The following is a 26,961-nucleotide window of genomic DNA, read 5'->3' as shown; positions in this document are numbered from 1 at the left end:
CACCAAGGTTCCCCCCCACCCCCGACCCGGCCAGGAACCACAAGTTCCAGACACTCTGGCTCTGCCTAACTCCAAACCCCTCATTTCCTTGCATCCGAGACGCCACCCTCTTCCTCTCTATCCACAGCCAGTCGCCAAGGCCTGGCTAGGTTACACCAAAAGCCCTCTCTCCCTCCTGCCATTGTCTTCATTCAGCGCCATCCACTGTGGCAGGTCTCCAGCCACAGCGTCCTGCTCCATTTTCCACCCCTACTCACGGGCCACCCTGCACACCACCAGCGCCGAGATGGGCTTTGAAACAGGTCCCCTCCCCACCGCCTCTGAACGGCAGGTCCGATTTCTTGCCTGGTATTCGACAGCCCAGTGGATTTGGCCCTGACCTCCCTCTCCAACCTCATCCCCTCGGCTTCCGCCGACTCCCCTCCGCTCCAGCAGGGGCTTCACCCCACTGCGACACTACGCTTGCTGTTTCTGCCCAGGCAGCCTCTGCTCCCCGTCTGCCCAGTGACCAACAGATGAAGTTTTACCAGTTTAAAAGCCTGCTTAAATGCAGGGTTCCCTGACCAGCGTACCCCCCGGCTGGTCCCGGCGGGCAGGCAGCCCCACTTGCGCAGCTCCCATCTGACCAGTTTCCCTGCACGCTTCCACCGACTGCAACAACCCAGGGCACTGATGCGTCCACACATCTGTCTCCTCTACCGTCAAGAGTGAGGGCAAGGAGCTGGGCCTGACTCACTGCCGAACGCACATGACAAGGCACAGAGACCACTACACGGCAAATGCCCAGCAACGCCTGCTAGGCAACCCAAGGTCATGGGTCTCGAGCGATGACCACCTGAAGGCTCAGTACCTTCATCCCCGGGCCCAGAACCTGAGTGTGGCTTCTCAAGACGCACTTGGAGAAAGCAGTCGGGGAAGGGCCGGCCCCTCCCGGGGTGTCTGGGAGGAGCGGAGGCAGAGCCAACACAGTGCAGATGGAGCCCTCTGAGAACCTAAGTGGCTGCCCGCCTGGCTAGAAACTCGAGCAGGAGCGTGTGGTCTGCTCACAGCACAAAGGCAGCAAAGGCTGAGGAAGGGGGAAGACCAGGCAGAAAGAGCAGCTGCACCATCCAAACCCCTCTCCCAACCCCAGCAGCATGCATGGCTCCATGCAGGCCTGGCCACCAGGGAAAACATGGGGGAGACCCCAGCTCATACCGTGTGAACCTGCAGCCGGCTTTCCCGGGAGCCTCTCGGGCTCCCATCCCTGCCAACCTTACCACCGCCCCAGTGTCAGCCCCAATGCTGGCTGGTGCCTGACGCTCCTTTCCCACAGCAGAACAGCCTTTTGCTCTCAAGCAGGGGTTCAGGACTTGAGGTGCCGCTCTGCACTGAGCCGGGCCCACCATCACCGGGCTCCACCACGGAGCGGCAGGCAGGCAACAGGCCCCGGCAGGGGGTGGGGCAGACAGAGGCTCCGGCCAGAAGACACAGGGGCAGCTGTCATCCACTGTCTAGGTTCAGCCTTGTTTGTCGTCAATAGGGACCGGTGGGAGAGAAGCAGCGTTCACTCCCGCAGCTGCGGTGGCAGGCAGGCCCATGCTCGGTGAGGTGAAGCGCCAGCTTTCTGTGGCTGGAGGAGCCCAGGTCCCAGTCCTAGAGGTGGCTTCTCAGCTCAGTGACAAGGTGCAGGCTTGTGTCTCCATCACTGGAGGATGCAAAGTCAAAAGGGTATTAGGGGAACTCTAGTGGTGACCAGGGCTGTGTGCAGAGCCTGGCCAGGGTGGGAGCGCCAGGCGCCCTGGGCGGTGGGCACGGAGAGGTCACAGGCTTGGACACTGCCAGAGTCAGTTTTATTAGGGCAGAGGGGACCAGGGGACTGAAGGGCTGAGGCACCCCCTGCCCTTCCCCACACCCCAATTGTGGAATGTCTGTCAGCCCCAACTGTAGAAATAAATTTTCTGCCAGGTAGGCAAGTAATCCATGAGTGGTCCTGCAATGACAGAGAGAGGAACACATTCAGGGCTGAGGGCCAGACTCCAACCTGGCTCTGCTCTACCCGGGGCCCTTCTGAGCCACTGCTGCCCAAATACAGCTGCTCCCATCCGCATGGCAGGAGCCCCCAGCTCTCCCACCTCTCCCCCCAGCACTGGCAGCGATCGCTGTCCTCGTTTACAGACAAGGAGTTTCAGGCTCAGAGCAACCACACGGCTGTCCAGTTGTACATGCTGGCGGCCCCTGACTAGTGCCTCTCTGCTGCAGTGGGATCTCCAAACAGGCTTCTCCAGCAGGCTGCATTCCCGCCCTACAGTCTCCACCCACAGAAGCCAGGCTCATATCACTCGAGAAGCTGTCACCCACCCAACCTGACCTCCTGGGCTCCCTTTCCCAACTGTGCCAAGAATCATATTACGAGGAGACAAACAGAAAACAGGGTGATGGGCCACACATGAGATCCGACACACTCAAGAATCATCACACCTCCGCCCCATGCTTACTTGTGACCAGGCCAATGCCTGGGACATGGTCTGCCAGCAGCTGCAGCAAAAAGAGGATCTTGGCCCTGCAAGAAAGGAGCAGGTTGGGTCGGCGGTATGGGTCCCTGCAAATGCAGGTGCTAAGAAGCCTCCACTGACTACCTGACTAGAGGCAGTGCATCTCCAAAGACAGAAAGTCACTCTGTGGATCAAGGACATCCTCCAGCACAGAAGGACGAGATCTCTGGTCCTGCCATCCCCCAGCCACACGCCTGGAAAGCTCACACCTCAGCCCACAACTGGAAAGCAGCCGGGCTCTAGACACTATATTGTGTGACAATAAGAAAAGGAGAAGGAAGATGCTCTCTTCCCAGCCTACACCCCAGAGGCCCCTCAGCACCCTGCTCCCTGTCCTCTGGGGAAACAAGAAATTTCCCTGACGGGTTTCTGGACCACCCTTCTCAGTCCGGGCCACTGCCCTAAGGGTGCTGGACTCGTAAGGTCAGCAGGAGACCAAGCCAAACTGGAGGTCTGCAGCCCGGGAAGCCACCTCTGCCATTACCGTCTCCCAACCCCTCAGTTTAATGAGATACTGGGGCTATAATGTTTCCTCTGTAGAGTGCAAGCAATCTGTAGCGGGGAGGTCATATGATCCAAATAAGTCTCCAGAACGTTTCCTCCAGAGTATGGAATACAATTTGGCTTTAGTACCTTATAAGCTTTTAAACTTATCTGAAACTAGGAACTACCAGGCAGTTACTCTCACTCAGGTGGTTATTAAACACGACCTAAGCTTACTTTCTACTGTCTCAGAAAATCATCAGAGATTGTACAGACAGAACGTGAAGTACAACTGCAACTGAACACTCCAGACTTTAAGCCGCGTACTTGTTAGGACCTGGACAGAGGGGGTCCCGGGAGCCTCCAGTCTGTCTCACAGCCCCAGTCGCTGTACAGGGACCCCTCGTCCAATCTCGGTCTGACCTCAGGAGAGGTCTTTGGGAGACTTGGCCCCGAGCCACCCGTGACTCGGCCCCAGCAGGCCTCTCTCTGTCTGGCTGTGGCTGGGAGCTCTGGACACTCACAGGGGATGGAGTGAGGGCTGGGCAAGGCAGGGACGGGCCAGGAAAGAACATGGACGTGGAATCTGGCTCTGCCACTGGCTAGTGGCTCCGTTTCAGTTTCCCAACCTCTTTGAACCTCAAGTGTCTCCCGTGAGAAGTGGGGATAATTGCAACTATTTGAAAGGACGACGGGCAAGTGAGCCGAGGATGTACTGACAGAAAGTTCACGCCCATGATCCCAGTGGCCCTGCCCTCAGCGAGCTGCCTACCAACAACAGCTTAAGCTGCACCCAGAGGCAGACGGCCCCGAGAAATCAGGGAGTGACCGCACCCAGAACAGCACATAGTAGGTGCTCAGTGAACCCAGATCAGCGAAGGAGCGGGGAAGGGAAGGCATGAACAGGGGTGGGGCACCGTGACCCACTTCCCTCCCCTCTGCTTCGCCGAGGGTGGGCCCTGCCGTTCTAGGGGCTGGATCCTTACTCGGAGAAGCGGTCGTAGAACGGGGAGCGCAGCAGGTAGTAGAGCAGCAAGATGGTCCGGCGCCGCAGCTCCAGCCGCTCCCTCCGGGTCAGGCCCTTCCTCTCGCTCAGGAGGCTCAGGCTGGGGGGAGGGGACAAGGTTAGGACCAGCAACAGGAGGAACAGGGACCCCTGCCTGCCCAGGTGAGGCCAGGCCTGCAGCACAAAGCCCGGCAGAGGGAATGGAGCCCCCAGGCAGGCCCAGGCTCACCTGGTCACATCCACGACACCAGACAGGAGCCAGGGTGTCCACGACCGCTGACCCCATAGGCCCAGGCTGAGCACTGACGGCCAAGGCGTCAAGGATGTCTCCAGCACGTGGCCCGCCCTGCCCACTCCCGTCTATCCCGACCCCACCCCAGGCCAAAGATACAGTGCAGCAGGGGCCGGGCAATATACAAGGACTCTGCGATGGTCTCCTGCAGCCCCAGCGGGGTGGGGGTGATGCTCAGCTCCTCGTGCTGCTGCTGCCGTCCCTCCCACTGCTGGGGGGCTCCCCAGTGCCTTGAGTGCAGCGACGGAGCTAGAACACAAGGGCAGCAGATGAGCAGCCAGGCCCAAGCCGGGGCGGGCCACGGGGAGGGCGGGCAGTGATGAAAGCCAGGCCCTCAGGCCCATGCTGACCTCAGCACCGAGGTGCCTCATCCGGCTACATCCTACACTTACTGTTCTGGAGAGTTCGCACCACTCGGTTTGACCGCTTCCCCACATATGACTGCTCCTGGCTGCCAGGGCTGCAGTCACCATCTAGAAGGAAGAGAGACAACGTCTTACTGTCAGAGGGACGTTTCCAGCAGAGCCTGCAAAGAATGTGCGTGCAGTGAACGCTTGTGGGCTAAGGGAAAAATGGATACGCTTGTACTAGAGCAGAAGCTAAGTCAAGGACACCACAGCAGACGGGACCTGTCCACAGTGGGGAACATTCTGCAGCGTTCCCCAGCCTGAGGAAAGGCCAGTAATCACCTGTGGCAGATGAGCCAGCCAAAAACCAAGGCTTCTCAGGCTCTGGAACAAGGCAGGGAAGATCCTTGGTCTACGGGGACCACAGCACTAAAGTGGCCATATTGGGACTTCCCTGGCAGTCCAGTGGTTAAGACCCTGCACTTCCACTGCCAGGGGCGTGGGTCCAATCCCTGGTCAGGGAACTAAGATTCTGCATGCCGTGCTGCACGGCCACACACACACACACACACAAAAAAAACCAACAAAGGGCTGTATCTTCTCAGTGCTTTGCTTTCGACATGACCATGAAGACAAGGGAAGAGAAACAAAGAACTGCCCCCACCCAAGGTCAGGAGAGTAAGGCCCAGAGGCCAACAGCTGATGGGCCCAAAGCCTTGAAGGGACCGATCTGCTGGGTACCCTGCCCCATGAGGCTGCGCTCTTGATACAGAACCAGGCCCAGAGACAAGACTGGCAAGACCCCTGCCTCCGGGACTTCCCTGGTGGCGCAGCGGTTAAGAATCCGCCTACCAATGTAGGAAACACGGGTTTGAGCCCTGGTCCGGGAAGATCCCACATGCTGCGGACCTACTAAGCCTGTGCACCACTACTTCAGCCAGTGCTCTAGAGCCCGTGTGCCACAACTACTGAAGCCCGCACGCCTAGAGCCCGTGCTCTGCAACAAGAGAAGCCACCGCAATGAGAAGCCCGTGCACCGCAATGAAGAGTAGCCCCCGCTCGCTGGTACTAGAGAAAGCCCACACGCAGCAACGAAGACCCAATGCAGCCAAAAATAAAATAAAATAAAATAATTAAAAAAAAAAAAGACCCCTGTCTCCCACTGAAGCTCTGTGCCCTCTTCTTGCAGCCCACAAAAAAGAATGAGGATTCTGACGTCAAAAGTCCTGAGTTTAAGATCTAATCCTGCCTCTGACCTCATCATTGTTTTTCTTCTCTAAAATACAGGGTGATGAAAACAAAATGAGCTGACGAGGACAGACGTGCTCCACAAATGACAACGTCACGTTCATGCTGGTCAGCTCTCAATCTACAGATCAGTCCCACACCCCGTTTCACTCCAGAGCAGGGAAGCCGCTTACCCTGGGACTGTGCCTGCGTCTCCCTGTCCAGCGGAACGATGGGGGGTGAGGTCTGGAGACCAGCCTTGAACCAGATCAGCAGGAACATCCGCAGTACAGCCCTGGGTTGGGAGTACGGCGAGGCTGGCAGGGGGAGGTGGCTAGCCAGCAGGGGGTCAGGGTTGCTCTGCTGAACACCATCTGTACAGCTGGCCTCAGGTACCCCCACCCAGGGCTGGCCCCCCACATCCCCAACATACTTGGCCAGCTGGATGAGGGCAATGACGAGCCAACGTCCCACTTCGCCCCACACCCTGGCAGCCCCCATCTCCATGAACACCTCCACGCACTCCAGCACGCTCAGCCATGTCAGCAGCTTTTGCTGGGACAGGGACTGCAAGAACCCCAGGCCAATAGGTCAGGGGGCTCCCCCTAGTTTCAGCCCCTCCCCCTAGAGGACGCCTCTGACAGGAGATGTGGATTTTTCTCCTTCCAAGACTAAGTGTGTAAGCCTGAGTTCTCCCGCTGGGAAAGGCTATTCTACCCTCTGAAACCCAGTCTCTTCACCTGATAAGGGCACCCTAACACCTGGACACTTCACCTAATGCGACGGCTTGAGGCTCAGATGGATGCAGCCTCATCTTGTAACTCTATAAGATCATAACATGTGCCACCCACAGGGGCTGGTGGTTACTAGTTTGTTCCCAAGCCCCTATGCTTCCCACCCTCAGTTCCTGGCACAATTCTTACCACAGGTAACTTTCTTCGAAGCTCCTTCCGTAGGATCCCGTCATTGAGCAGCACGAGCAGGTTAGAGGCAGAGTACACTGAGAGGTAGAGTGTGGCCTTGAGAGGCTGGCTCTGTAGCCTCCACCCCCTCACCTTCTCCCTAGCGCGGCAGGGATCACCTGTCACCTGCTGCGCTCAGCCGCCCACACACTATGTGGAAACCAACATGTCTCCCCACACACTTCCTCAGAACTCCACACTCCCCATAATGATCTCTCAGGTGGGCGGCTGGAACAAGAAAGGATGGTTTGATCTCTATGACAAAACAGCTACTGCCCTGCGGGACAGCACTGGTCATCCAGCTGCCCAGAAGTGCCCATCATGCTCCAAACAGACACAGATGTGCACTCTCACCTCCTGGCCTTTGCTCTCTCTCTGCAGCCTGTCCCTGAAAGTTTGTTCCATCTCTACCTTTCAAAAGCTAGCCCTTTCAGGACCTGTACCTCCTGAACTCACTGAGTGAACACCACTGAGGCAGTTACAGTCTGGGGAGTCTGGAATCTGGGAGATCTGGGTTTGAATCCTGGTTCTGGGACCTTCAGTGGCTGTTCCTTAACCTCATTTAAACTTCTGTTCCCTTAACTGGACAATGAGGACCACAGCAGTACCCACCTCACATGACTGTAGAGAGGACGAAGTGAGCAAAAGCAGAAAAGGTGTTTCGCTCAGCCTCCTGACCAGTCAAGGTCCCCAGAGCTCTGTCAACTATGGGGACATACAGGGAGGACCTAGGATAGTGGACGCTGTACCCTTGCCTGATTCAGTCACAGAACAGGATGAGCTAACGGGAAATCTGAAACGGGGTGGTCACCTCTCTGGGAAGCCCTCCCCCACCCTACCGCCCCCCACTCTCCCCAAAGCCCGGCTCACCCAGCTCTGACAGCTCGTGCGAATCGGCGAAACGACCTGGGGAGAAAGCACAGAAGGAGGCGTCGGTGAGAGTTTGCCTCACCCCGCGGCTTCGGGTCCCTGGACATTCCCGCCCTACGCCCTACGCCCTACGGGAACCTGGAAGGAACTTCTCAAACAGAGCCATCACTACCCTGACTCCGCAGGGAAGGGGGCCAGTGGGGTCAGAGGTCAGAGTCCCGAAGGGATGGGTCAATGGTCAGGGTGGCACCTGCCAGCAGGTAACTGAGGCCCCTCACTGCCGTCTCCAGCTGGGCCGTGGCGGCCGGGTGACGAGTCACGTACTCCTGGTAGAGGAGGCCCAGGAGCCGCAGCTTCTCCATCCTGCCCTCGGGACCGATAGACCCACGGACCTACAGCGCGGCTGGTTACGGCGCCCTGCTTCCTGCGCACTCTTTCCTGCTTCCGGTCTTAGGCCCGCCTCTGCGTTGCTTAACTTCCGCGGGCCAGAAGAATGGTGACTTAAGAGGGCCATTGAACCACTCTTCACCCCATTTCGTAAATCAACCCCCACCAGGGTAGCGTTAACCAACTCCGGGCCTAATCCCGCCCTCCCTGTTCCTTCAGGTCATTGGTTAACACACTCTGCGCCCCAGATCCCAGCTGTCCGAACCGGCTCTTCCGCCTTCCGGGTTGGCTGCCCTTGCGCCTGCGCAGTTATAGCCCCAGGAACGCTCCCGCGGCAGTCTGAACAATTCATTCTAGAGTGGAGACCAAAAGCCTAAAGTCTTTCCAATGGAACGCCGACAGGTTCGAACGGGAGGACTGGATTTTCAAGAGCTGCGAAGTAGCGCGCAAAAAGGAGCCTCCGTTAGAATTGGGGAGGTGCGGGGGCAGCCTAAGGACAGTCGGACTGTGTTCAGGCGCGCGTTTGGCAAGTTGCCTTGTCTCCCGACCCCCACCAGAGGTAGTGCTGGGGAAACTGAGGCAGCGAGGAGTCCAGCCTCCCACGCACTCACGATCCCCTAGCCAGCACCGTTGGTGCCTCGGCTTCGGCCCCAGCACCCACATGGACTGTGCCCCCCTCCAAAAGCGCGCACCCGCAGACCCATCTTCACAGAGAAAACCCGGGCCCGGGCTTCTGCCCTCGGCTCAGGGTGACCTTAATCAGGACTTTCCCTTCCTTGGGCCTCAGGTTTCCCCATCTGTAAAATGGTTAGAGGGCAGACTTGGTCCTAGAACTCGGGATCAACCTCAAAGCGCTTTTCGGCCCTCAGGTGCACCTTCCGGCTCTCAGTTGCTCCCCAAGAAATGGGGGCTTCTCTAGGGAATCTCTTCCAGAACGGGACAGCCTCCCCGAAAGGGGCAGCGACGGGAGAGGAGCGCCCAGAGGTAGAGGGAACGGATGCTCTGGAGAGGCAGCCGCCGACTGGCTGTGAGCAAAGGGGCGGGGCATGGCTGGGGCCGCGGGGCTGCGCCGCTGGGGACAGGGCCGCAGGTTTATGGTACTCTGAGAATAGTACTGTACTACATTGTTTTACCTAATCCGCTCCACCAGATACTATCTCCACAAGAGGAAAGGATCCGCTTAAGAACGCCCAGTCAAGACTGGAATCCTGGACTAGTCTGACCACAGAATCTAGGCATTTTAACACACCCACCAAGAAACCACAGGTCATCCTTGCATTCCCTCCTCCAAGCCTCTTCCCCAGCTTAGTTTTCTTCTATATCAGGTGGGGAATCGAATCGTAACTGCCCTCCCCACCCATGCCAAGGAATGAAAACTCAGCGCCTAAGGAGAGGCAAAGGTCCTGGAGAACAGAGGTGGCGGCCATGGGCATCATCTACACCATTTTTCACCACCTCCTGGGTGCCAGGTTCACTCACACTTGACTCCTCCTAGCAACCTGTCTAGGTTGGTGTGAGCTACTTTTCACAGATGGGGAATAAGAGGCCCAAGGAGGGGAAAGGACTTGTCTCAGGTCACACACAGCATGGCACTGGCCAAACAGACCACAGTGAGAGTCTCCTGTGATAGGGCCCTGTCTCCTACTGTCCACGGCTCAGCAAGAGCAGCGACTGTTGAGGCCACTTGGTCATGAGTCAAGTTAGCAACTGGGATTAAGACCAGTGCTCAGGGCATTTAGTGTGGGGCTCTTTCTCCCTTCCTCCCTACATCGCATCATCTTAATGAACTTGTTCCCCAAACCTCATCAGTGGTACTCCTCTAGCCCCTCCGTCTGCGGCTGCGGAGAGAATGAGGAAGGGAACTGTGCGGTTTCTTCGGCACTCCCAGGGCTGTTGGTTCTGTGCTTCTAGAGAGGAGAGAGGCATGGAAGACAGGGAGCAGCACCCCCCCCCCCACATACACACACACCCTTGGACAGAATATAAGGGACACTGGGGCTGGAGCCTGTTTCTCTTCCCTCCCTCAGGACTGGGAAGGAAGGGATCATGAGCTCAGCCAGGCTGGCAGCAGCAGGGTTGCCTGAATTTCCTCTTCAGATCCCGTGCCTGATTAGGTCTCAGAGACAAAGAGTGGCCGTGTGTGCAGGACGTTCCCAGGGCAACCCCGCCCTACTGGGCCCCTGCCTGGATTTGGTCACCTGGCTGGGCTTTGAAGGGCCTTTGGGCAGGTTGGACCTGATCCTGCCTCCTTCACTCTGCCCTGAACCACAGGGGAAGAGAGCTAGACCAGTCCAACAGGTCTAGCTCAGATGTGGACACTGAGGCTCAGAGAGGGGGCCTGACTAGTCTAAGGTCACACAGCGAAGTCCTGGGCAGAGCTGGGTCTCAGGCCTAGAAGACCAGCACCCTTTCATATGCCCATGCCTATCTCCCTTTCCCCCTCCACACCCCAGAAGAATTTCTCAGAGGCCCAGCAAGCATCTCAGCACCTCAATGTTCCCTGAGTGGTAAGGTTGAGCAAGGGGTGGGGCCAGCACTGTGAATGACTACCGTCACTCTGCAGACCCAGCTCCCTCCACAAACTCCCTGGTCAGGCCCTCCCCTGTACCCTATCTGCTCTCTTACATCTAACCCGCCCAGTCTCTGTTGAGGGGCTTGGGGAGGGATTCACCCACACCCACCCCATCTCCAGGCTAGAGATGAGGATTAGGGTACTGGAGGCTCAAAGCTCCAGACGCATGGGTGGACCCTACATCCCCTCATGTCCTTTCAGTTCCCAGATGTTTGAGGAGCCACATCAGTCTCCATGGTAACCACTGCCCCTGGCCTCCAAAGGCCCAAAGCCAGACCTTCCTTGCAGACTCCCCATTTCCCAGAGAAAGGCATCCTGGCCTCAGAGCAGGAGACTTGGGAGGAGGGGGTCTCAGGCTGGGCTGCTCTGCCACAAACTTCTTTTGGGGCTGGAGCCTCTCAGACCCTCACTTTTTATAGCTGGAAGCTGGGCTGAAAGACACAGCCTGAACCCCTTTCCAGGTCACAGTGAGGTCCAGTGAGTCCCATCCATGTTCAGCACATACTTACAGGCCCTGGTTGGGTGCTGGGGTCCCAGTCCAGGGAGCAGCTACCTTCTCAGGGAGACATAGGCTATAAACAAGTCAATAAGTCAACTTGTAAGGAGTGCTAGGAAAACAATATAAACCAAGGGATGTGGAAGGAGAGGCGTACCTTGTGACAATCTGACAGAATCCAGGCAGGATTCTAGGGCAGGAGACCCTTATGGAGGAGCAGCACTGAAACTCTGTCTGCAGGGTAGAGCCGCAGGAGGGGCCAGAGGGTGTTCTAACAGGTCACTTCAGCTCTGCGGGGAGAATCATGCCTGTGTCACAGGACTGATGTGAGGGTTAATTGCAATGAGGCTGTGGAATCTCAGCATAGGTCCTGGCACAGAAGCATACACGCTCAGTCAACCGTGGTTGTTTGTTCGCAGCCCAGAGCGTCCCCTAACCCCTCCAGGGCGGAGGGTCGGGGGGGGGGGGAAAGGAAGAGATCCAGGCCCGGCGCCAGGCACATTCACGACGGTCTAGTGAAGGGTTGGGGATCCCCGGCCCTGCCCAGGAAGCCCAGGCCGCCTGAGTCAGTGAGGCCCCTCGCCAACTCTCGGGCAGGAGGCGACCTTCACAAGGCCGCTTTATGCTGCCAGGACACCTGGACTGAGTGGGGGTGGAGCAGACAGGGAGGAAAGCAGGCACTCCAAATGCTCCACAGCTCTCCTGGGCGAGTCTCGGCCGGCCCCGCCTCCCGCCCCCTGAGCAGGTGTCCGGACCCGTGAGGCCCGGCCTTCCAGCCCGCCCCCTCCCTCTTAACTCGGGCTACTCCTTTGATCCCGGGTCTGGGGATACGGCCCCTCCCGCAAGGGAAGGTTCGGGGGAGGAGATGGGGCAGGGAAGAGGGGGATGGGCTCAGAGCAGGTAGTTGGGACTGGTCCTTCCTGGGTGGCTGCCCCCAAGCCCTCCAGCTATTCTGAGGGTTCCCGGGTTTCGTCCCCCGTTGTAGGGGTCCTCGTAAGCCCGGGCAGGGGCGGGGCGGGGCCTCCCTCTCCCCCCCACCCCGGGGAGGGGTCTCCCCGCCCCTTCGGATTCAGCCAAGCGGAGATGAAACCTGAACCCAGGTTGGGGGCGGGGCTGGCTCCCGCTCCGACCGGGCTGGCCTGCTCCTTCATCTCCCCTTTGCCTGCACCCCAGCCGTCTTCTGAGAGAGTAAGGTCGGGATCCCCAAGCCGCTGGAGCAGGTGAGGTGGCGACTCAGCGCGGGCGAGAAGATCGGGTGGCCGTCGGGCCCCACCGCCCAAGGCTGACTCTCCTCTCTCCCTCCCTGGTCCACAGGGCCCGCGATGGAGCCCACAGCCCGGGGTCGCGCCCCACCGTGAGCACCCCCTGCCCACAGCCATGCCGCCCCGAGGGCGCCCCCGGGCGCTGGGGGCCGCAGCAGTGCTGTTGCTGCTGCTTCTGATCGGTTTCTTCCTGTTCCCTGGGGACCTGGACTGTGAGCGCAGCGAGCGGGAGGCGAGTGGGGGCGGGGGTGACCCGGGATCCTTACCCGGGTCGCTAACGCCACGTGTACCTCCAGACGAGCGGCCGCGGCCGCGGGGGACTGCTGCCTTCGACGGAGACCCGCCGGCAGAACCCGGGGGCCACAACGGCTCGGACTGCATCCCGCCGCGGCCGCGGCCGCCCAAGTGCGAGGTAGGTAGGTGCGCTCGGCCCCTGGCGGCGGGAATCTCAGGGGCGCCGCGCCCCCAGCCCAGGGACCTGGACACCTGTGGGAATCCCAACACCTGGTGTGGGCTCTGGCACTGACCGGCCAGCTGGGGGCGCCTGGAGTTCGCACCTCCCCTTCTCCTGGCCTGGCTTCCCCATTTGTGAAATGAGGGGGTGTACTCCCACCCTGTGGAGTCCCCCTCGACACTCCTGCCTAGCTCTGATGCCGGGTGGGGCTACACTGCCCTGGGCCAGGTGAGCCCAACCATGGGTCCTTACCGTCGAGGGGAGGAGGAGGCTGCTGCTGACCTGGTGTTCCCTCCCTAGCTCTTGCAGGTGGCTATCGTGTGTGCGGGTCATAACTCCAGCAGAGACGTCATCACCCTGGTGAAGTCCATGCTCTTCTACAGGTACAGCCAGGAGTGTCCCTCTCCTCCCTTGAAGGTGGTTGTAAGACTGTCCGGAGCTGGGTACAGAAAAGCTCTTGGCAGAAGTTGGTGCTGCCACGTCTGAGCCCCTCGAAGGGTAGGGCTTCTCCCGTGTAGTTCCTTCTGGGGCCTTCAGCTTTCCTCCCTTGTCCTTCCTGAAGGAAAAATCCACTGCACCTCCACTTGGTGACTGACGCCGTGGCCAGGAACATCCTGGAGACGCTCTTTCACACATGGATGGTGCCTGCTGTCCGGATCACCTTCTACAACGCTGATGAGCTCAAGGCAGGAGCCCTGGCCCTTCTGCACCCCTCCCCAGCCATACCCAGCCCCCTCCTTCCTCCCAGGGTTGTGGGGGATCACGGGGAGAACAGGTTAGAGCTGCCTGGGACCTCCAGTCCCATCACATCTACTGAAGCTCAAATCCCTCACCCTCCTGGGGCCCATCCCTTCTTCCCCCTGTGTTACCTGAGTATGTTCTGGCACTCGTAGGCCCTTTTGCAGGCTCATGCCCTGTCCTTCCACCCACAGCCCCAGGTCTCCTGGATACCCAACAAGCACTACTCTGGCCTCTACGGGCTAATGAAGCTAGTGCTGCCCAGCGCCCTGCCCCCTGACCTGGCCCGTGTCATTGTCCTGGACACAGATGTCACCTTTGCCTCCAACATTGCAGAGCTCTGGGCACTCTTTGCTCACTTTTCTGGTGAGAGGCCTGGGACCCCACCCAAGTCAGCCCCTTTCCCTGGTCCATGCAGGCCTCTCTGTGGCCTAGCCCTGAGCCGAGGTCCAGTGGCAGCCTCAGGCAGCTCCCTCGTGCCCTCCCCTCCCAGACAAACAAGTGATTGGTCTCGTGGAGAACCAGAGCGACTGGTACCTCGGCAACCTCTGGAGGAACCACAGGCCCTGGCCTGCCTTGGGCCGGGGATTTAACACAGGTGGGGACAGTGGGGGGGGGGGGCGGGGGGGCAGGAGGGGCGGCCACTGGTCCTTGGGCCCCAGGGGCTGGCTAGAGCACAGAATGCTTGGAAGACCCCCCAGGGAGAATGGTTCTGTAGAAAGAACACTGGGAGAAGAGCCAGAAATCACAGTTCCAACCTTGTCTGTACATGCTGAATGACTATGGCCAAATCACTTGGTTCCTCTGAGCCTCAGTTTTCTCATCCATTAAATGGGGGTGACTTTACCAGCCCTGGGATCGCCAAATTTGAGAAGACGGTTGTGGAGGTGCTCTGTAAGCTGTGCCTTGCCTCCCCTTCACCCACAAGAGGATCAGTTGTTGATAGAGCTAGTACGTGCTCACGTCTGAACAGTGAGAAAATACCAACACGTCACAAAATAAGCATTCAAAAGACACTTTCTTGAGCCCTGGCCCCAGAAGCTGGTCATCCCAGGTGGGCCTGACAACCTCTCCCCATGAGCAGGCGTGATCCTCCTGCGGCTGGACCGGCTCCGGCAGGCTGGCTGGGAGCAGATGTGGAAGCTGACAGCCACGCGGGAGCTTCTCACCCTGCCTGCCACCTCACTGGCTGACCAGGTCTGTGGGAGCTTGGGAGGGGGGTGGGGCAGGCTCTGGGCCGAGATGTGATGGCTGTCTCTGCCCAGGACATCTTCAATGCCATAATCAAGGAGCACCCGTGGCTGGTGCAGCCCCTGCCCTGCGTCTGGAACGTGCAACTGTCAGACCACACGCTGGCTGAGCGCTGCTACTCAGAGGCGTCCGACCTCAAGGTGAACGGGGTAGGGGGACCGAGTGGTGGTGATGGGCCCAGGATGGGGACTCCTGTTCCCTGCTCCCATCCCCCCACCGATGCCCTCCCTGGTCCCAGGTGATCCACTGGAACTCACCAAAGAAGCTTCGCGTGAAGAACAAGCATGTGGAATCCTTCCGCAACCTCTACCTGACCTTCCTGGAGTACGATGGGAACCTGCTGCGGAGAGAGCTCTTTGGGTGCCCCCGCCCGCCCCCTCCTGGGGCCGAGCAGGTGAGAGGGAGCCGCCTTCCCTTCCCTCGGGGAGGCTCTACCCCTCTGCTCTGGTGGGACCCGGCCTTGTCTGGGGCTTGTCCGCCTGCCCCACCCAGCCCGTCCTCCTCTCCCCCATCCCCTCAGCTGCAGCGGGCCCTGGTGCAACTGGACGAGGAGGACGCATGCTTTGAGTTCCGGCGGCAGCGGCTCACTGTGCACCGTGTACACATCACCTTCCTGCCCCACAAGCCACCGCCCCCCCAGCCCCACGATGTCACCCTGGTGGCCCAGCTCTCCATGGACCGGTGAGGGTGCCGAGGGCAGCCCCAGGGAGCACTGTGTGGTCTGGGACTGGGGGTCTCGAGAGGAGGGTTCCACTTGGTGGAAGGAAGAGCTCTTACTGCCTGTTGCTTGAGGAGTTCCAGGAGTTGGAGACACCGGAGATGGTGGAAGGAGCTTGGGCTTTGGGAACCATTCAGATGTCTGGAACTGCCCCTCCGTAGCTGTGGGACCATGGGCAAGGCTTAATATCTCTGGCCCTCAGTTTTCTCATCTGTCAAATGAGAAAGTACCCACCTTGTGGGGTAGCCGTGAAGATTAAATAAGAGCATGTCAAAAAGCGCCTGGAAGGTGCTCAGCAAGTCACACTTGAGGGGGGTGTCTGTGGCAGCTAACGCAGGAGGTATCCCAGCCCTCCCTGGGCTGACCACTCCCCTCACCCCAGGATGCAGATGCTGGAAGCCCTGTGCAGGCACTGGCCGGGCCCCATGAGCCTGGCCTTGTACCTGACAGACGCAGAGGCCCAGCAGTTTCTGCGTTTCGTGGAGACCTCGGTGGTGCTCTCCGCCCGGCAGGATGTGGCCTACCACGTGGTGTACCGTGAAGGTCCCCTCTACCCCATCAACGAGCTTCGCAACGTGGCCTTGGCCCAGGCCCTCACGCCTTACGTCTTCCTCAGTGACATTGACTTCCTGCCTGCCTACTCCCTCTACGACTACCTCAGGTGGGCCGGAGGAGGGAGAGGAACGGCATGTGAGTGGGTGTGGACGGGGTGGGGGAGCACTCGCAGGACCCTGGCGAGTGTGTCCCTGCTCCCTTCTGGGCTGCAGTGTCCTCTGTAAAATGGGGGCTGCATTTGGGTGGGGGCCGTGTCGTTTCTCTGGGCTGCCTAGGAGAGTGACAGTTTGGGACCTGCTCCCACAGCAGCTCCACGTGTGTCTAGTGGGCTTCAGGGTGAGCTGGCCCCTGACGTCGGGTCCTACATCTAATAAAAGTAAGAGAACCACTGGGCCCAGCACTGGAGGCAGAGCCTTCCTAGTTCTCTCCTGTTCATGGGTGCTCCATCCTCAGGGCCTCCATCAAGCAGCTGGAGCTGGGCAGCGGGCGGAAGGCAGCTCTGGTGGTGCCCGCATTTGAGACCCTGCACTACCGCTTCAGCTTCCCCAGTTCCAAGGCCGAGCTGCTGGCCTTGCTGGACGCTGGGTCTCTCCACACCTTCAGGTAGGAGAGGTCACTGCCCTGCCCCGGGGTTCCCCACACAGACCCCCTCCAGCCACGAGCTCCTAGCCTCAGCCTGGCTCCCCGCCCTATCCTGCCCCACAGGTACCATGAGTGGCCCCGGGGTCACGCGCCCACAGACTATGCCCGCTGGCGAGAGGCTCAGGCCCCATACCACGTGCAGTGGGCAGCTGACTACGAGCCCTATGTGGTGGTGCCACGTGACTGCCCCCGCTACGACCCCCGCTTTGTGGGCTTCGGCTGGAACAAGGTGGCCCACGTCGTGGAGCTGGATGCACAGGTAAGGGTCACCTCGTTGTCTCCAGCCTTGATTTGAATACCTCCAGGCTCAGGGAGCTCACTATATCGCAGTGGGGCATGCTGCACCGTTAGGCAGCGCTACTGGGCATTCCACCCCTCTGCAGAACTAAAGCCGTCTGCCTCTGGCCCTGACTTTGGCTCTTAGTGGCTATCGAATAAATCTGCCCCCCATTCCCCAGAGCTGCCATCTCCCCCCAGCCCAGGCAGCGACTGTCCGCGTGCCCCACCCCTCAGGAATACGAGCTGCTGGTGCTGCCCGAGGCCTTCGTCATCCACCTGCCACACGCCCCAAGCCTGGACATCTCCCGCTTCCGCTCCAGCCCCACCTATCGTGACTGCCTCCAGGCCCTCAAGGACGAGTTCCACCAGGATCTGTCCCGCCGCTACGGGGCTGCTGCCCTCAAATACCTCACCGCCCTGCAGCAGCCCCGAGGCCCCACCTGACCTCACACCTGCCCCTGAACACTCCCTGCAGACACCAGAGCGACCTTGCTGCCGCCCCACCCTCCCTAGTTAAATTATTCATAGTCTCTGTGGGAAGGGCTGGGGCGGCGCCTCCCTTCGCCGCTATCCTGTGGCTGGGGTCTAGGGCTCCTCTGCCCCAGCTGGTTTGGGGCTGGTTCCTGCATCCTCACCTGTGACACCCCTTTTTCACAAGTAAAGTTTTAACAGTTCCTTTTCATGTTCCTCTTGGTTTGGGGCATGAGGAAGTGAGCCTGGGGAGGTGCTGAATCTGGCATGGAGGCTGCCGGGACTGGAGTGTGTCCTGTCCACCCTCCCCTGCCCCAAACCCAACACCATGAGTCTGAGAGACTTTATTTGGCTTTATTTAGTAAAATGTTAAAATAAATAAATACAAATTGATCAGCTGCTCTGTATCCCCCCCACCCCCTCAAAACAAAAATCAAACAAACAAAAACAAAAACTTTGAAGCACAAAACTCCAAATACAAGTTCTACCAAGACTGAAATCACAAAGGGCATGGACAAGAGACAGGTTGGGAGCTGGCTGGCTCTTTTCTGCTCAGAGCTTGCTGACCTCCGGCTGCCTGTCCTGTCCTGCCTGACTGCAGCTTACCCTGGGCTGAGGACCCAATGACACCGGAGAGAGGAGCAGGGGCCAGAGACTGCTGAGGGGACAGTGGAGTCCTCAGGGGAGAAGAGCCTTTGGGAGTGGGGAGTGAAGTGAATTTGTGAGCCCTGCTCTTCCTTTACAAGGGCTATTTTCAAGAGCTCCACCGGGGTCAGCTTCCTTCCCCTTTACTCTGGTGGGAAGGCCAAGAGGAATCTTCTCAGAGGCCACCACCCCCTCACTTCCTGGAAAGGAGCTGATACCGAAGACGGCTTGAAGTCAGGGTGAGAACGGCTCTCCTGTTTCCTGCCAAGGGTGCCCAGCTGAGGAGTGGGGGTGAGGTCCCCAGTCTTTTAGACAGAGCAAGGTTGCCTCCATCCAACAGAAGCCATGGACTCTGGAGAACCCAGGGCCTGGGCCACCATCCATCCTGCTACCAAAGAGCCTTTTGCCCCTTGGGGTAAAAGTCTCCTAAATTAAGCCCTTTGGATAAACAAGAAAGACCAAACCCTAAAAGGGAGGGAAGGAAGCCACTTTTGAGTGTGCTGTGTGAGTCGTGGGTTGGCACGAGAGCACAAGGAGGCTCCGCTGGCCCCAAGAGAGTAAGTGTCCGAGATGGCTGGAGAGGCAGCTGCACACGCGGAGACTGAGGTGGGCAGGACACGCGACCACCCTCACAGGAGAGGTGTGGGGCGCGCAACTGCGCCCATGCACACCACCTGTCAAGCCTGAGCCAAGCAGCAGCGGGGACAGAGGCGGGCCTGTCGGGAAACCGGGCACTCACATGGCGCCAGCTGGAGGCTGCCACAGCCATGTTACAGGCCCCACACAGGTAAGGCCCACCAGGGGCTGCCCCGAGCTTGGTCTCCCTGCCAGGCACGACCAGAAGCTTGCGCCAAAAGGGCCCAATAAGGAAGGAAGAAAGCAGAACTCTGGATGAGCTCAGCAGCAGTGAGACAAGACCCAGCAGTCTCCGTGAAAGAAAAAGGACCTGCAGGCCACACTGGCAAGAACGTGAGCAGGGACGATGACAGCAACATGACCTCACTGTTTCCAGGGCACGTCACCTGAGCTACGGGACTGAGAAGGGGCGTCCTGATCCAGGGCCCGGGGGGCAGCTCCTTCCTAGAGCCAGACCAGCCGCTCCCTGGCCTCTGAAGTGACTGCAGGCCAGCTGCTCTCAGGTGTGTCTGTCAGCAGCTACACTGGGGCACGGGGAAAAGCAGCAGAAGGGAAAGAGGGGGAGGGAGGGAGAGGCAGCTCCGGTGAGGCAGTCATGAACGTGCGTCTCAGGCGGTCACAGGGACCCCACAGGTCTGGAGGAACGGAGACGGTCTTCTCTTGGCAGGACAGTGAAGGAGGAGGAGACTGGGTGACTAGGGCCCTTTCTTTGCAGTAAGGGGTGCTTGGGAATTTTGAGTCCAGAATGCAGGTTCAGGGGCAGGGTTGCATTGTTTACTCCATACTAGCTGACTTGCACAACAGCTTATGTCTAAACTTGAGGAAGAATCCACACCCCTAGGCAAGGTCAGAGTGTGACTGCTCACAGCAGCTGGCAAAACCCTGGTCAATTCCTAGCCCTGCCTCCCACCCTCAAGAACCTCCAGGCAGCTCCTTTCTGAGCAAAGGCCTCTAGTGATCACAGTTTCCCACTGCTTTCAAGAGGATAGGTATTATGTGGCAACCTCCAGCCTCTGGGCCCAGACAAGTCAAATGGGAGGGCTCCAAGACAGGGCGTACAGCCCGCCTCTGGGCTCTGAACCTCTGCCAACTATTTCTCCAACTAGTCCAGGCATCTCCCAAAGCTCCCTGACTAGACATAGCACCTGGGTTTTTGCATGAGGAAAGGGAGCTCCTTTCTTTCCCCCTCAGGCAACCTTGCAGCCAGGTCCTGACTCTGAGGCCTGTGCAGCCCCTCTTAATCCCCTCTTCTAACATCCCAGGAAGATGAACGGAAATGGTTGGTAGAGATGAGACACGTTTTACCTAAGGAGTATTTCTCTGTTGCAATTGCTTTCAGGATCCATCTCTGTCTCTCTGGGCCTAACTAAGTGAGGGAGAAACTACTGGGCCCTTTTCCGCCCCTCCTAGACTCTGGCCCTTAGGGGGCGGGCTTGGGAGAGATGCTCCGGGAGTGCCGGGGGGGGGGGGGGGGGGGGGGGGGGGGGGAGTGCAGAGCGCCCGCCTCCCTCCTGTGGCCAGATGCGCGCAATGGGCAAAAGGTCTCCAGCGGGAGCGCACACTTGACAAAATTTATTTCCCACAAGGCAAGATGATAGAAATGGTCTGAGCCTTTCAGAATCCCACTTTTCTCAAGAAGAAGACAGGCCAAGCCAAGGCAAGCACCGCATTCTAGCCAAAGGTCACCCAGGAAGCTTGTGGGTGGGCAAAGTGGAGTAAACTCCCATCTCCGGTGACTGGAGCCAGCAGGCAGAGAAAGCAGCTGGAGATTCAGACCTCTCTTCAAAAACACGAAGACACAAAGGCCACCCTGGGCTCTCTGTCTCAGAGACACCATGTCTCCTCAAGACATCTCACTCCCTTGTTCTTTCTAAGCACCAAGGGCTGATGCAGCCTGCCCCCTGCACCCTTCCACCAAAGCCGGGGTGCGTGCGCACCAATGAGCTTCAGTGGCCATTTCCTTCAAAGCTGTCCCCCAGGCGCTCAAAATGCTGGTGGCTGAAAGACCAAGAGCAGCACCAAAGGAAAGGATCTTATTTAGGCACCAGCCTTCTGCTCTAGCAAAACCCGAGGAGACAACAGGGAGGGCCCTGACACCATCCACACTCCATGTGGGCTTCTCAAACAGGAGCCCAGATCCCTGCACCAAGAAGAGAGGACAGACTTTTCTGAGCAGGGGAGAATGGTGGGAGAGCTCTGCCCCTGCTCGTCAGGGCCGCAGCCGTCCGGAGGACAGAAATCATGGAGACTAGGCCACCAGTCTTGAGACACAAACACAGCAAAATGTCATCATGTTCAGCAGGTTCTGTGCTAAAAAATTATAACTACACAGCATTTTCTCCAGTTCTGACACCTTTTTAATAGAAATCACTGTTTTTAGGAAACAAATAGCACTTTTGTAATTTTTTTTTACAATGTTTCTTACCTTGATCTTAATTTAAGTAACACTAGGAAGACCTCAATCTCTTTTATTTTCCTTTTTAATTAAAAAAAAAGTTGTTGTTTTTTTCCCCCAGATACAAAGATTTTTGCCCTTGCATAAAAAAACAGTGCCCCGAACGATGACACAAGGACTCACACAGACTCACTGGACCTCACTGACACTATGATTCCTATTCTACCATGCAAGGTCTCGACTACCCTTAATTGGACTGTCAGCCTGAAAACAGCTTCTCTATTCCTTATTTTAGTTTTTGTTACCAAAAAAGTAAAATAAACAACAAAATAAATTTTTTTTTAAAGAAGAAAGAACAGAAACAAAAATTTAAAAAAAAAAGAGAAAAGCAACGTCTCCATTCAATTCACACACACCTGGGTCGCGTGCTGCTTCGCTCAGGATCTTCTCTTCTTATAAATATAGAAAAGGGATGGAGCTTGTTTTCAAGTAAAATCACTGATCCACCTTTTTCCCTTCCTCGACACACACACCCTTCTTCCCTGCCCCGGGCAAGGGCCACCTGAGGCCTGGGTCTGCTTGTTCTTGGAGAGGGAAGGTAACCGGATCATCATCCACAGGGACGGTGCCGATTTGCCAAAGCAGGGAAGGAGCTTGGGGAGGGGTGGGGGAGCGGAGTGCTCCGGAGAAGACCCCGGTGGCTGTTCTTGGTGTCCATCTCTCCGTGCACTGTGCCCACCCCAGACAATATGAAATACTGCTTATCTGATATACTTTTCCCCACCCCGGCTCCCTCCCATTCCCTCCCCATCCCTTCCTCTGGGCACTGGGGTTGGTTAAATCTCGATTTCCTCTTTTTGGTTTTATAGTAGTGAAAGTTTAGAAACAGGAAAGCCCACGCACTCTTTGGACTTGTCTTCTCTACCTAAACAAACAGCTCAGCAAATAAGGGTCTGGAACCTGCTCCCCCCCACCCCGTGGCCCGTCCCCGCTCCCCACCCAACAAAACAAAAGCGAGCCCACGGTGGTGGTGGGGGCTGCCGCAGGCACACACTGGCGTGTAACAGGGAGAGCAAGTGTATTATCCACTCGGCGTGGTGCTGGCCCAGAGCCTCCAGCTGGCACGGTTTCATGTGGCGTGGTCCAGTCTTTGCATGTACACACAGAATAAGAAGGATCAATTGGCAAACTCTGGTGCCACCCGGCACAAGCATCTTCTCTCTCTCTGGAACCAAAGAACCAAAAGAATTCTGTACTTTCCAGAAGAAATCCGGCTTTGCTTGTCTAGAGTCTTCAGTGTTTTGCTCTCCTTGCCACTGGGATCCCGTGGCTTCTCCTAGCAGGGCTCTGTTATTTAGTCTCTTCCCCCTGGTTACAGTTCGCTGTGCAGCTCTGGGAGGAGGAGGAGGGGGGCGGGGAGGGCGCCGGCGTGGAGGTGCTGGCGTTGGCAGGGGGAGTGCAGTCCGGGCCATTGGAGACGGCCCCCAGAGTGGCCTCAGAGTCTACGGGTTTGGAGAGGTCGATGCCGTGGATGAGGCGGATCAGCTGTTTTACCTTCTCCAGGGAGCTGTGCATCTCCTTCTGCCGGGCCAGGATGGTGTTCTTCATTTCCATGCATTTCTGCAGCCAATGAGAAGGGCAGTGGCACTGAGCCTCCGGCTTTTCTGACAGGCCTGGCAGCCCTCTCCAGATAAAAGAATCCCTGTTGACTAGTGTGCGGCCCCTAGACCTTGTTCTGCTCCACACTGGAGTGGCTGCTGCTACCCAAGGGAAGGAGGAGGCCCAAGAGGCAAGAGACAGAGGGCAAGTGAGTGGTTTAAAAGCCCACTACTTGACACTAGGACTTAAAACCAGACATGAACTACCACTATAATACTACAAAGTACAAGGCATTAAGAAAAAGCTCTCACAGCTGGGCTGAAGCTGGTTTGGGCAGGTCTGGGTATGCATCTACCTTGCTAATGGCGCTGATACGCTCAGGGCTGGGCTGAGCTTTACAGGGCAGGCACAAGCCAGTGGTATCTGGATTCAGTTTGAGGGCCTGCTGAGGATCACTGGGTCAGCAAGATTTTAGAGGCAGGGCCTGGGGTGGGATATTTAGTGATATTTAGGAGAATCAAAGACTGCAGCCAACAGAAGGCCTTCTGCTTGGTCAGGGACCTGTAGTCTTTTGCCCTCTTGTACTTGGCCTCCCACACCTGCTGGCTTCTGTTCTAAGCAGGAAAAGCGATGTGAAACCTGCCAGCCACGGGCAGTATGATGAGAGACAGCGTGACTGCCACCAAGTCCAGGGCACCACCTGGCGTCCACGAGGGCTGAGGCCACCTCACTCCAAGAAGGGGACCTACTCAATGGAAAAGAAAGCCTGCTCCTGTCAGGAGGAGCCTCTGAATCCCTGCTGCAAACACAAACCTCTTTCCCACCTGGTCAGCCAGGGGTAGTATTTACTTCCAGTACTTGTCTCTAGAAAGCGCTCTTCCTCAGGCTGGTCAGATCAACCTGGAGAGGCAATCAGCAGGGCATGGAAGAGGGGGCGGGAGGAAAGAGCCATGCAGATGGACCCACTAGCTAAGGCGACTGGGAAGAATTACACGCGGGGGCCTGGTCTGTGCCAGGCGGCTCCACACTCCTCCCAGACACACTCAGGAGCACGCAGGGGTGCTGGCTATGCTGCCGTAGTCGCTACTTGATCTCTTCAGCCAGAAGACTGAAAATCTTCTCTCAGGTCAAAGCCAAGAGGATGTCCAGAGCTTGGCTAAGGCACCGCATACCAAATGGCCACCTGTACCTGAGGGCCAAACTCTAACTGGAAGCAAACTGCAACCACCCAAGTTAACAGTGTTAATAAGCTGAAGGAATGAATCAGCGCTTGAGAGCCACACGTACTGTGACGTACACAGAAAGTTCTGTACCTCTGTACCTATCACCGAAAGCATGAGGTTTACTTACACTTATAGAACTGCTGAGCTGTTTCACCTTCTGCTCTAGTTGTTCTCGTTCTTGTTTTAAATCTGAACTCCATTTAAGTAATTTCTGTTTTTCTTCTTCTTTTGCTGGGAAACAAGAAAAAGGAACTTGTTTTTGACAATAAATTCTTTGAAAAGGCCACGATGTTCAGAAGGCTTGCCAAAGAAGGTATCTTCCTCAAAGCTCCCCAAGCCCCACAGCCAGTGCACAGAACCTGCCCACTTAGACTTTCCCTTTTATATGTAAAGGGACGCTAAGAAAACTGTCGGTGGCTTGGGCCTGGCTTTACATAAATATCACTTCTCATTTTTCCCCCCCAAGAAAGTGCTACAACAAACTTTTTATTTCGTTCAATAAAAGCTTTTCATTTTTTTTTTTTTTTTTTTTTTTGCGGTACGCGGGCCTCTCACTGCTGTGGCCTCTCCCGTTGCGGAGCACAGGCTCCGGATGCACAGGCTCAGCGGCCATGGCTCACGGGCCCAGCCGCTCCGCGGCATGTGGGATCCTCCCAGACCGGGGCACGAACCCGTGTCCCCTGCATCAGCAGGCGGAGTCTCAACCACTGCGCCACCAGGGAAGCCCCAAAGCTTTTCATTTTTAACTTTACAGTTCCTTTTGAAAACAAAACAAATACTGTCTCCTAGTACTTTTTTTTTTTTTTTTAAACAAAGGGAGGCTTATACAAAAGGCAGTATGGCTAATTCTTTACCTGCTTTATAGGCAATATAGGAATGAACAATTGCTAAAGTTCCAGGCCATGGAATTGCTTCTTCTTTCTTCAGCATCTGAAAAGATTTTTAGAATTTTACCCTTGAGAAAGATATATAAACACACATCCACTGTGTAGTAACAAGCAACAGTGTCTGTAGCTATTGGCAGACAAAATCCAGGAAGGATTTATGGTGGCAGTGTTGCAAAACCCTGGTCTATAGTTTCTGGACTACAAAGTCCCAGTTATCAGCCTGAAAGAATGAGGGTCAACGGCAGGAAGAGCCAAGCCACCTGAGCCCTGGCTTAGAAAGAGGCTGGGGGTTGGCTAGGCATTCCCCTCTTTTCATGCCTGCTACACGACCCCCAACTACTCCCAACAGTCAGAACCATCAGCACACAAGCTGCAAGTCTGCATAATGGCAGCAGCCACTGGCAGCTTCGTCCTTGACCTGACATGGGCTGCCTGTCGCAATTTTAGCTTATATGTGCCTCAAAGACAGCCTGACCAAGGAAATTAAATATCAGTTCCAAGTACTGAAGTATATAATCTAGACCCCGAGTAGAAAATTATCAGAGGGTCACAAAGCAGTATCAGGAAGAGAACAGAGAGAACTGTCTCTACTACATCATGGAGACAGTAAGGATGAGGACCAAGATTTAAAGGAGAAAACCAGAATTCCCTCAAATCAGGATTCCAAAGAACCGAGCAGGACCCCAAAGCTTGCTGAGCTACTGGGCTTATTTATTTAATATTTATACTTTTGCCTACTTCCAAAAAGGTCTCAAGACAGCTTATAATAAAAACATAAAGACATAAAGATACATGGATAGTTTAAATAAAAAATCAGAAATTAAACAGAAAAGGGAGGGAAGAGGCTTTCTCTTTTCTTTCAAATCCATGAAATATTAAGACAGTACTTTTATAGTTAGTTCTCTATCCTGATGATGACACAGGTTAAAAGTAAAACTGCTCTTATTTGAATTAAATGATCAATTGATCAATTGGGCACTTTCCTTTAAGGATTTTATTTCCAGAGTTTCAACCATATGCTGAGTTTGGACTATTTTTAGAGAATGACACAGACAGTCTTACGGACTTTTAAGGGTAAAGGTAATGAAAAGATAAGTCATTTCAAATAGAGGGAAGCAGTTAGGGTCTCTCCACCTGTACATGAGTCACTGCCTCATGAACAGAGAACCTCTGAGAGGAGGGATGCTGTGGGGGTGAGTGCTGTGCTATGAACAGGGCAGATGTGGCTCGGAGAACTACTAGAGAGGAAAGAGACTCAGCCATTCCCTCAGCTTAGAGGGGAAAGGAGGTCCTTCTCCTCCTCCTCCGTCCCTCGTCCTTTCTGACCCACCCACAGTACCTGGTCCTGACATCTGGGACAGATCCACATGCCCTTGGGAATCGTTTTCAGAGGAGGGTCCAAGCAGTCCAGATGATATACACGGGAACACGTGTCACACATCAGCAACTGGCCACTTTTTCTGCAAACACTGCAAAAATCCTCATGGATATCACCCTATGAAATTGAGAGGAAAGGTAAGAGAAAGGACAAAAAGGTAAAATTGGAATGTTAACGTGCACATTCTGGATACATATAAATGTTTTAGGACAATCAGCTGTGCCCCTCCAACTCACTGCAAGAGTGTTCAAGAAAAGCAGGAATTACCAATGGTGCAAGCCTGCTCTATAGAGTTGAGGTTCCCCAGGTGGGGCTAGTATTCTTAACCTTAAAGTAGAGTTTACAAGCAACTGTAACTGTGGGGTCACCTAGGCCAAAATTAGCTTTACAGGTGATAACTCAGCATTTAAGTTTTGGTACAGTCCAACTCACAAATCATAAAGTTTAAAGACACTGAAATCCATTCATCATCATTTCCCATCATCATTGGGAAAGAAGACAGACAAGAAATGGAGGTTTTCGCTAAACTCTTTGCTTGCTCTGGGAGAAAAACTATAGTCAAAGTTCAAATGGGAAAGTATTAAGTCAGGAGCAAAGTAAACTCCTATGAGTTTTCTAACATGAAGAATTAAAAAAGCCAAACAGCTGACAG

At 56.3% G+C, this 26,961-nt stretch overlaps 3 protein-coding genes across 19 annotated transcripts in view; 1 reads left to right on the top strand and 2 right to left on the bottom strand.

The window, feature by feature from the left end:
• Window positions 1-44: 44 nt before the first annotated feature.
• On the bottom strand, window positions 45-9,931 carry PEX16 (peroxisomal biogenesis factor 16). 8 transcript variants are annotated; one of them, XM_082627276.1, is made up of 11 exons: window positions 8,046-8,456; window positions 7,722-7,757; window positions 6,813-6,889; window positions 6,323-6,456; window positions 6,084-6,223; window positions 4,708-4,788; window positions 4,415-4,564; window positions 4,253-4,325; window positions 4,004-4,123; window positions 2,478-2,542; window positions 45-1,687 (listed from the first exon to the last, which is right to left on the bottom strand). In XM_082627276.1, exons 1-11 carry the CDS (start codon window positions 8,233-8,235, stop codon window positions 1,650-1,652), a joined length of 1,104 nt encoding a protein of 367 aa, XP_082483402.1. In that variant the 5' UTR covers window positions 8,236-8,456; the 3' UTR covers window positions 45-1,649. The 8 variants fall into 8 exon arrangements, with proteins under 8 accessions (XP_082483402.1, XP_082483405.1, XP_082483401.1 ...); XM_082627279.1 differs by lacking the exons at window positions 45-1,687; window positions 8,046-8,456 and adding exons at window positions 1,811-1,972; window positions 9,910-9,931; XM_082627275.1 differs by lacking the exon at window positions 45-1,687 and adding an exon at window positions 1,811-1,972 and having other exon boundaries at window positions 8,046-8,451.
• A 2,134-nt stretch (window positions 9,932-12,065) lies between these two features.
• LARGE2 (LARGE xylosyl- and glucuronyltransferase 2) lies at window positions 12,066-17,914 on the top strand. Its single transcript, XM_082627645.1, has 14 exons — window positions 12,066-12,396; window positions 12,491-12,850; window positions 13,193-13,275; window positions 13,455-13,578; window positions 13,825-13,996; window positions 14,124-14,228; window positions 14,715-14,827; window positions 14,896-15,021; window positions 15,120-15,275; window positions 15,402-15,562; window positions 15,982-16,260; window positions 16,608-16,757; window positions 16,860-17,055; window positions 17,310-17,914. Exons 2-14 carry the CDS (start codon window positions 12,554-12,556, stop codon window positions 17,517-17,519), a joined length of 2,172 nt encoding a protein of 723 aa, XP_082483771.1. The 5' UTR covers window positions 12,066-12,396; window positions 12,491-12,553; the 3' UTR covers window positions 17,520-17,914.
• A 4,106-nt stretch (window positions 17,915-22,020) lies between these two features.
• The window catches only part of PHF21A (PHD finger protein 21A), a 195,422-nt gene continuing 190,481 nt past the window's right edge, over window positions 22,021-26,961 (bottom strand). For 9 of the 10 annotated variants that reach the window (XM_082627639.1, XM_082627635.1, XM_082627633.1 and 6 more), the window contains 4 exons: window positions 26,271-26,426; window positions 24,899-24,974; window positions 24,172-24,275; window positions 22,022-22,842 (listed from right to left, as the gene is read on the bottom strand). In XM_082627639.1, the coding sequence (XP_082483765.1) occupies window positions 22,573-22,842; window positions 24,172-24,275; window positions 24,899-24,974; window positions 26,271-26,426 (606 nt within the window). In that variant the 3' untranslated portion in view covers window positions 22,022-22,572. Of the gene's footprint in view, window positions 22,843-24,171; window positions 24,276-24,898; window positions 24,975-26,270; window positions 26,427-26,961 lie in introns of all 10 variants that reach the window. The other variant, XM_082627634.1, reaches the window with a different exon arrangement.

The sequence above is a fragment of the Mesoplodon mirus genome, assembly GCF_964341445.2.
Source record: "Mesoplodon mirus genome assembly, chromosome: 7".
Taxonomy (NCBI): domain Eukaryota; kingdom Metazoa; phylum Chordata; class Mammalia; order Artiodactyla; family Ziphiidae; genus Mesoplodon; species Mesoplodon mirus.
Note: the sequence above shows the minus strand (reverse complement) of the source record. Positions and strands in the feature narration are given on the sequence as shown.

What these genes read in the sequence shown, in the direction of transcription:
- LARGE2 (XM_082627645.1), top strand. Translation starts at nt 12,554, where the DNA reads ATGCCGCCCCGAGGGCGCCCCCGGGCGCTGGGGGCCGCAGCAGTGCTG. An exon ending in GGGCCGGGGATTTAACACAG is followed by an intron (nt 14,229 to 14,714) that starts GTGGGGACAGTG and finishes CCCCATGAGCAG; the next exon opens with GCGTGATCCTCCTGCGGCTG. An exon ending in GGGTCTCTCCACACCTTCAG is followed by an intron (nt 16,758 to 16,859) that starts GTAGGAGAGGTC and finishes CCTGCCCCACAG; the next exon opens with GTACCATGAGTGGCCCCGGG.
- PEX16 (XM_082627275.1), bottom strand. Translation starts at nt 8,235, where the DNA reads ATGGCCCTCTTAAGTCACCATTCTTCTGGCCCGCGGAAGTTAAGCAAC. An exon ending in CTGGGCCTCCTCTACCAGGA is followed by an intron (nt 7,758 to 8,045) that starts GTACGTGACTCG and finishes CTTTCTCCCCAG; the next exon opens with GTCGTTTCGCCGATTCGCAC. An exon ending in TGCCCGGCCCCTGCTGCACT is followed by an intron (nt 4,326 to 4,414) that starts GTATCTTTGGCC and finishes CTTGGCCGTCAG; the next exon opens with TGCTCAGCCTGGGCCTATGG.